General features: G+C 34.2%; 1 protein-coding gene across 1 annotated transcript in view; it reads right to left on the bottom strand.

Annotated features, from left to right (window-relative positions):
- Positions 1 to 1,564: 1,564 nt before the first annotated feature.
- LOC108669278 overlaps positions 1,565 to 8,550 on the bottom strand; it is a 33,609-nt gene continuing 26,623 nt past the window's right edge. The window contains exons 3-4 of the mRNA XM_018156582.2: positions 5,160 to 5,292; positions 1,565 to 2,840 (exon numbers count right to left, since the gene is read on the bottom strand). Of these exons, the coding sequence (XP_018012071.1) occupies positions 2,649 to 2,840; positions 5,160 to 5,292 (325 nt within the window). The 3' untranslated portion in view covers positions 1,565 to 2,648. The remainder of the gene's footprint in view (positions 2,841 to 5,159; positions 5,293 to 8,550) is intronic.

Below are 8,550 nucleotides of genomic sequence, written 5' to 3'. Positions count from 1 at the left end.
CATAAAAGTTAAGGCAAAATAGACTATTTGCAAACAAACACGTGCCTCTCCTATATCAAACCACCAAATCTCATTTTTTAGTGAATATCTCATGAAAATGATAATTACAATATTAATGTTTATTAATTCTACTTGAATACTAGATATCCATAATGGCGATGTTCCACTCTAGATATTAACGATTTTTAATCAATGTGAATGGTAAGTTTATACAAGACATAACTGAATTATTAACTATTACGAATGATACGAAAAAGCCCTTTCGTTTTTTTTCTATCGATCGAATCAACAGAAAAATAAGAACTTTTTAATGTCGATCAGTTTCTAGTTGAAAACTTGTTCACTTCTGGTTTTGTCACCTACAGTAGTTCAGTGCCAATAGTCAATAAATAAATAAATAATTAAAGTTTAGAAAAAAGCTTGTGTTTATTAACTTTAGCAGTTATTAAATACAGATATTAGGCATGGACTTATTATATTCGCGTGTGATGATGAAACACAGAAGTTGAGTTTGTTTAGTTGGTATTACAAGTGTGTCTGGAATACATGTGTATGTGTGGTTAAGAAGGGTTGCGTTTTGATCAACTAAAATTACTAAATCAATAAACTTGTGGGTGTAAAATATCCAGCGTAAGTTCTAGTTTACGCAGCGGTGTTTCTCCCGACGATGAATTATATTGTCATGTTTTGTTGTCGGTGGTCACGATTATAGTGCAATGCATGTCATTCAAGCAACGAATAATGAATAAATGAATAGCAAGATGTCTTATCACTTCGCTCAAATATTTCTTGTTGACGTTTTTGAAGCAATATATAAATAAAAAATTTGTTATTTATTTTTGACTGATAAGATAATGTGAGTATTTTGATAATCATTAACGTATTACACCTTTCCGTTCAATTAATCGGATGGTTACAATTTATTTTAAAAAGACCAGGAAGAAACAAATAATGGCGACTACGTCATAAGATAAAAAGCCGCAAATTCTAGTCCACCATCGTGATGGATACAACATTTTTAATTTATACGCGGCGATTGAATACTCATCGTTAAACTGAACGTTGAGTTGCTTGATATGAATTTTATTATTTATTTTGCATTACGTGTGCACCAAGTAAGGGAACAGATAACTCTTTCGTAGTACATCGGAACCAATAATTATTGAGGTATGTTCTGAGCGCCGCTAAATGTCAGGTAATAGAATACGAAGTAGCAAATACGTATACTGAAGGATCTTTTTTGCATTACTTGATTGACTGCACTATTGCTCATTTAACTTTTTATCTGGAAAACCTTAACACGTACAATCTCATTACACGAGTCCTTGAGCTAAGATAAATGAGAATCAAGCTTAGTATTCCAAACCAGGGTTGAGAATTTTCAGAAAGAACTTCTGCTTCCTTAAAACACGTATTTTGCTCACATTATCGTATCAAAGATTTGGCCTTATAACATGGTAAAGGGGTAACAATTAAATTAGTATGCGAAACTATTAGATCTCAAAGCAAATGGATTTCTAAATAACTGGAACACGAATGCTTTAACGAAATTTAACCTTGATGTACTCATGCGACCATGACGCCATAATAAATGCAAGGATACGGCGTTATATGCGAAGATATACGCAATATTAAATGCGAGGTGATCAAAAATTTTTACCATAATACAAAAAACTTTGGTTCCAACATGTGATATGTGAACCTTTTACGATATTTTGATCTATTATGAAAATATTAATTATAAAATTAATTATATAATCACAAAAGTCATTGATTAATTTGACAGGAGCACATTGTTACTTTCACGAGGTACCTAAATTGGAATGCCACACAATCATTGATAAAAATCACAATTGACCCTATATTCTTTTCTACAAATAATTGGGTTGTCAGGATTTCCAATCTACCAGTAAAATATCGTACGTTATTGTTCAACACAATAAAATGAGTTACAACATTGCATTCTCATTTTTAGTATATGTTTTCATCTACAATACGAGCATTGTAATATGAACGACAGTAACAAATCGATTACACGAGCATCAGAGACATCTCGGAATGATTATTACAATTAATACTCGAAACGTGAAGAACCAGTGTAAAAAATAAACGTATATTGGTCAAAATAGTTTCATCATGCGATTTGAGGACCAAATTTGAAATGTATAAGATTGAGAATAAAATATTTCCCAGCGTCAACCCGTTATTTTATGCCACTATTAAAATAATTTAATCTCTCGATGAAACGTTTATAACCCCTCTCGAGTTCACAAATTTTAGAAATCAACCAAAAACATGGCAATGCATTTTCGAAGGTAAGGTAATTCTTCAGAAATTAGCTAATTACGATAGCTGGTAATTGCCTCTTTATATACAGCAGTTACCGCTGTAATGTTGACCGCAATAACTTCAGGGATTGTAACGCTTCCATAAACTTCATCCCGATCAATACTCATCTTTGATTGTATCAGGCATTGCCAGGAATGAATTAACTGAATTCATTATACATCCTGGCCACGAAAACGATCCAATTTATACCGATACTGCTCTGAAAATTAATTCAAATAACAGTACCAAGCAGAATTAGTAATTTTCGTGCCGTGTATATCTGTATCTCGAAGTATTACTTCTTTGAGTAACTCTAAAAATTAGACTGTAACGAGGCCAGACTCGAGTAGTCTGGAGGCGGGAACAGCAGCTGTAGGCCTGACAGTGTCAGTTTTCTGGTCGTACAAGAGCAGGTGTGTGCTCTCCTCCATGTCCTCGGCCAGCAGCGAGCGTCGGCGTAGTGTCGTGCCAACCAAGATTGCAATAATCAGCACGTAGAATATGACCACGATCTATCAATAAGAAACCATTTACAAGTTAGAATCTTTCAAGAGGAATGAAATACATGTTTTATTCGGCACCCAAATTAAATTATAGGTACAATGCCAACCTTAGAAAATTTAACGCTGCCTGCATGTGAACAATTAGAATTAAAATAAATAGAGAGTTCTAGAAGTAGCGAATCAACGCCGTTCATTCAGATTGTAAACCTCATTCCCCACAGCCGTAACTACGAGCGTTATACATGTAAGGCCTGAAACTCGAGACGAAGCGTCTCATTTTGTGTGGCTCTTTTAATGGTAACGGATATTAATAAAGACAATTGATAATAATTGCGAGACCAGCCTTTACAATAACGCCCAATGGGAGGTTAATTGTTTCATACGAAGGACATTGCGCGAGGGTCATTATTGTATTATTTCAATGGTCTTTATTGCATCATTTCATAGGCCATTATTATATCATTTCGAGGGAATGTCCCTCCAGCATCGTTGTTAACTTGAATCCCAATGTCCGTGTAGAGGAAATAGATTTAATTTATAACTAAATATAATTCCCATGCTGTAATGTATGAAGTTTTACGATTGTTTTTGTCACTTTTAATTTTTGATCACTTATTTGATGTCACCTCCAACAGTAGTGCGTTTTAATTATCATTGTATCGGATGATCTTGCCGTGTAGATGTGTTCCTAGGAAGATTTGTGATTATTGGCGATTGTTAAGTTTTAGAGTGAATCGTGTTGTATTACATTGATTATTTTCGGTAAATTTAATTTTGTTTATTACTAATACATTCATTTTTTGCAAAGTATCTCAGGAACGTTATTTTGATCTCTTCAGAAAGTCCTAAAGGTCTGAAGTGTTCGATCGCTCAATATTTGGACTTTTAACTTATGGACAAGTCGGAAAGTGGATTATTTATCAAATGTTGAACACGGTCAGGCCTGTTGGAGTGTTAGGGCATTCTCAGAGTTGTAGGGTATTAGGTTCGTTGTTTTGTATATCTATTTATACTTCTCTAATCATGTTTACTTTAAATTGCTTACTCATTGAAAAAATCTTTGGTTCGGTTAAGTGTTGGTGACGGACGCTTATGTGTTTCTTTCGAGGAAATGCAAGGGATCATTATTTGGCCTGGAAAATCCCCAACATCCGTAACAAATTTAAAGTTAATGAATTATCACATTCTGCGCGACGCCGAGTATGTTCCTTTGAATGAATAAAAAATTTAGAAATTAGATTTGAATCAAGGGATACTGAACTCTCAATCCAAAAATTTCAATCATCACAGAAAAACCCATAATTTTATTTCTTGAACAACCAACATTGCAACTGATCATGATAACAGGCTCCAATCATTCCTTGAGATATAGAAAAATATTCGACGTGAACAAAACGGTAGTTGGAAACCTGGTGTTAATAATTAGCGCTTTCAATAATTTATATCTCGCGAGATTATTTCTTGTAAACGTCAATAATATTCTTGTTAACCTTCCAACTCGTTGATACCTTATTGTCATTATATATTAAAAATGGTGATCAACGAGTCGGAAAGTTAACAATAATATTTATGACGTTTGAAGAAAATGATGGCGAGATATGTGGTTTATTGAAGCCCCGACGAATAGCCCTCAGAATTACACCTCCACCAGACGCCTTACAGGAAAACCGACTTGAAATAATTAATTGACAGAATAGTTGAATAGACAGCCGACTTGAAGCTCAAAAATATTATTTTGACTCACTTTCACAAGTTACTTAATGATCAATCTGTTACCAAACATTTTTTCCAACTATGTATATTTACTCAGTATACCAGAAAACGGATAGAAAGTTGTGATAGGTTGGCCATTGGTCTAACACACTAAATCAAATCGGAAACATTTCTCTGCCTTAATTTGCGTTAAATAAAATAATCAACAGCAAAATAGGCAAAAAATGTGTTTCATGTGCGAAAAAAACCTATCAAAATTCGGTCTTAATTATCACCTAAAATAGCATCTTATTCATTTCACAACCTTCCTACAGTAACATATCAGAAGCACTTTGTCCGACTTAACGAAAATGAGATGCAGAGTGACTGAGTCAACTACTGGTAAAGGTTTTGAAGATAAAAGTTGTTTTAACGATAAATAATGATAAAAGATGAACATAAATTCTATCTAAATAATAAATAAATCGAATAATAAATTCTATCTAATAATTCTATCTAATTCTTCTAATTAAAGCAAGCTGCCAAACTATGACATGCTATTAAAAAAAATGAGTGCACCCACGATCGATTTTCTCAAATTTTACAACTCCCAGACCGTGGCGTTGCCAGACTCACGGCGACGTAAATGATGGCAGACGTCGTCTGGTCAGCGACAGTGTGCAGTGCGTGTCTGCCGTGGGTGTTGGAGTGCACCAGGGTCGCCTCGTACACCGCTGGCAGCAGGCCCTCCAGGCACGCTCCCCCAGGCCTGTCGAGCAAACTCTCAACTAGAAACATCTCAAGTGGCACGACAAATTTTTTTGTCGCACTCTTTATGTACAAGTAAAATGAATGTAGGATTAAAAAATAAAGAATAACGCAATTTCAGGGCAAAATGTTCCCCCCAGTTTGAAAGATTATCAAATCGAGAGTGATTATTTTATACGTGCAAAAGAAGAATAATATTGAAGGTTTCACGAAAATTTTTAAATTGATTGGAGCTTTAAAACGTTGAAGCGAGAAAATATTATTTGTCTTAAGGTTTCATGAACATCAGTCCTCAATGAGTTGCTACAATTTTTTAGCATGTTTTAAAATATAAGATAGGTTGTTGAGTGAAGGTATTCAGCTGATAATTTATATCGAATTGGCTATCTAAGAAAGCAATATTTACGCTCGATTTTACATCAAAATGTAGATGCTTGAATGTTCCAATTCTCATCTCTGCCGCAACTTTTCAGCATATGTTTTAGAATTTAGAGTAATAGATATTGATTTCGAGCTTCAAAAAATATTCGAACAATGGAAACACTTGCTTCTACTTTAAAACAATCTATAAAAATATCAATCGGTTTGGTTGAAAATATGATTTAGATTATGACTCGATATCATCTTATTAGTTTCGTTAATATATAACAAATGTCTTGGCAAATTTTGGATGGGAATATGAATACACTATCACTATTACTCTATCACTATTACCCTATCACTATTACCCTATCACTATTACCCTCTCACTATTCGCGCGCCCGGCAGCTTCTGGCTCACGTGCAGGTTCGCCTAGTATGTAAATTAGCGGCTCAAGTTGACGGTGTTGCATGAATCTAAACTTGCCCATAAAATTGCGAATTGCAAAATTGATGAATGCGTACCTAGGATGCAAGTTTTAAAAACCGTCTTAATATACGCTTCCACAATAACAACGTTGTTAAGTAACAAAACTCCTTCTTGAGTGTTAGATCGTCTAAATTGATTGATATTTGAATAGTCTACGGTATTGTTTCTTAACCTTCATTGTGTCAATTCTCCCTTGGACACTAGCTTTTCTTAATACCAAACTTTCATCCAATTTATCCTTAGTTAAACAAATAATGTTTTGAATTGAACAAAGATTCTAGTAAAGTTTGATAAATCTGCCTCTATGCCGACTCTCCCAAAAGAGTCAGTTTAGGGCCTGCAAGGTCAAATTTGGAAGGAGAAACGCGAGAATTGTTATGTGGATCTCGTATGCAGTGCAGTGTAGCATAAATCATTTGAAGAACATATTTATTGGGAAATTTTCAATAGGAAGGATTAGTGGTAGATGCAACTCAACAATTTTCTTTTGCTTTAGCTCCGCAACAAAAGTGTAATTTACTATCTAAAAATCGTCGCTATGCAAACTATGTGCGAGAAAATTTTCACATAAAACGGCAAACATGCTGGCTTGAATGCATCCATCAATTAGCAATCATAAATTTCGTGTTCAATTGTATCACTTGATATTTCTTCAACTTCGATCATTTCATTCCTTCATACAGTATAATAAATGGAAAAAAATATACTGAAAATTGAGCAGTTGAAGTTATAAGTGATGAACTATATACGGTAGATACAATCATTCCTCCATAACAGACCTTATTATTTACTCTCGTCTTACGCGAGGCTTTTCTAACGAGTAACATTGAATTTCAAATTTTTGTCCGCCAGGGTTACGCTGGGGCTTTTGTTGCAGAATTTTTCTCATTATGAATTTTTCTTAGCTGCTCATTTCATCGTCGATATTCCGTCTCCTGAAAATGCGCAGAATGCTTTAATAGCTTCATCGCTCCATGGGAATAGTTTCTCGCAAATGAGACACATCGGTATTTGCTTATTGCTCGTAGAACTTATACTCCTAATTTTCAAACTCTGAATATCCATATATGGAGTATTATTATTCGACATATTATTAGTTTCATACTTCTAATATTCTAAAAGATTAATTTTATACGTAGAATATCTTCTCCCGTAGCGGTGAGGCCAGGTTGTTTACAGTCTTAGAAGGAGATTAATTATCTAGAATCAGGACAAATTTAAAGCACGCGAGCCGAACATGAAGTAATCTTTTATTGAAGAATAAATCATTTAACTTTTCTTAGTTACATGACATTTGTGGATTGCCACCGAGATTACATAATTAAATGGTTAGAAGAAACTTTTGGAGTTCATTTTTTGCGCCTTACAAACTGTTCGAACATAAATATAATTGTCACTGGCAGCATAGAGGCAGTTAAAAGAATTATATCGCTTTCTAATGCTCACTTGACTTTTGACGAAAAGCTTGAACCGCAGCCATCTTGCAGCCCAAAATAATGAAACTTTATATCTTATCTTTACAACACACGATAAAATTACATGTATACAGTGAACATAACTTGAGTACTTGAAAGTCATGTGTAAGAAATTTGTCAGGGATTTTAGACCAGCGAAGGGATTTATAAGCGAAATGCGTAGGTTAGTGAGTCGAGGGTTCAATAATTGGCCGTAGAAAACAGGTAAATAATTATTTTAAAAACATTCGTAAAGGTGCGGGAAAATGTCAAAATTCCCGATTAAACGCGCAGTTGGAAAAAATGTCGTGAAATTCAGCAATTAAAACTATTGAAATTGCATCGTTTAGAACAATACTGTGAGGACAAGCCAAAAATTCAAGTTAAGGCGAGGAATCTGTTTTTTTACATCAAACGGTTCGGTCTATATTTATTATACAAATCACATAAACATACGTATTTTACACTGTCAAAAAATTTCGTGTTCAGATATTAGATATAAATTTTCTCACACGTCATTCATTTTAGCAGTCGTCCTTGTGTCCACAGAAGAACGCGTTCCAGCTCTATTGACAATATATTGTATGAATATTCCGGTAAGCTTAGGAATTAAGAATAATTGTTTTCATGGTCCGGCTACTTTCAATTGAAAACTTTCTGTTTGGTTCACATATGAACTTATAAAATTTCTTATTTGATTTCGCTCTTAATCTGCCTCGTATCAGGAGTTCAATCATATAATCTGAAACATTTCATCTATTGTTTGTTCATGTCGATCAATCTAAGAAAAAAATTTAAACGAGGATAGTCCATCAATCAAAGCAAAAATCTGCACATTGTTCAAGCCACCTGCATGTCCTGTAGATGATGCCACACAAGCGGCGTCTTCAATGAAACTTGTTCATAAAAAGAAGACTTCGGCAACCCTCCGATAAATTCAAAATTAAATATCATAA

Source organism: Hyalella azteca, unplaced genomic scaffold (assembly GCF_000764305.2).
Source record: "Hyalella azteca isolate HAZT.00-mixed unplaced genomic scaffold, Hazt_2.0.2 contig7231, whole genome shotgun sequence".
Lineage (NCBI taxonomy): Eukaryota > Metazoa > Arthropoda > Malacostraca > Amphipoda > Hyalellidae > Hyalella > Hyalella azteca.
Note: the sequence above shows the minus strand (reverse complement) of the source record. Positions and strands in the feature narration are given on the sequence as shown.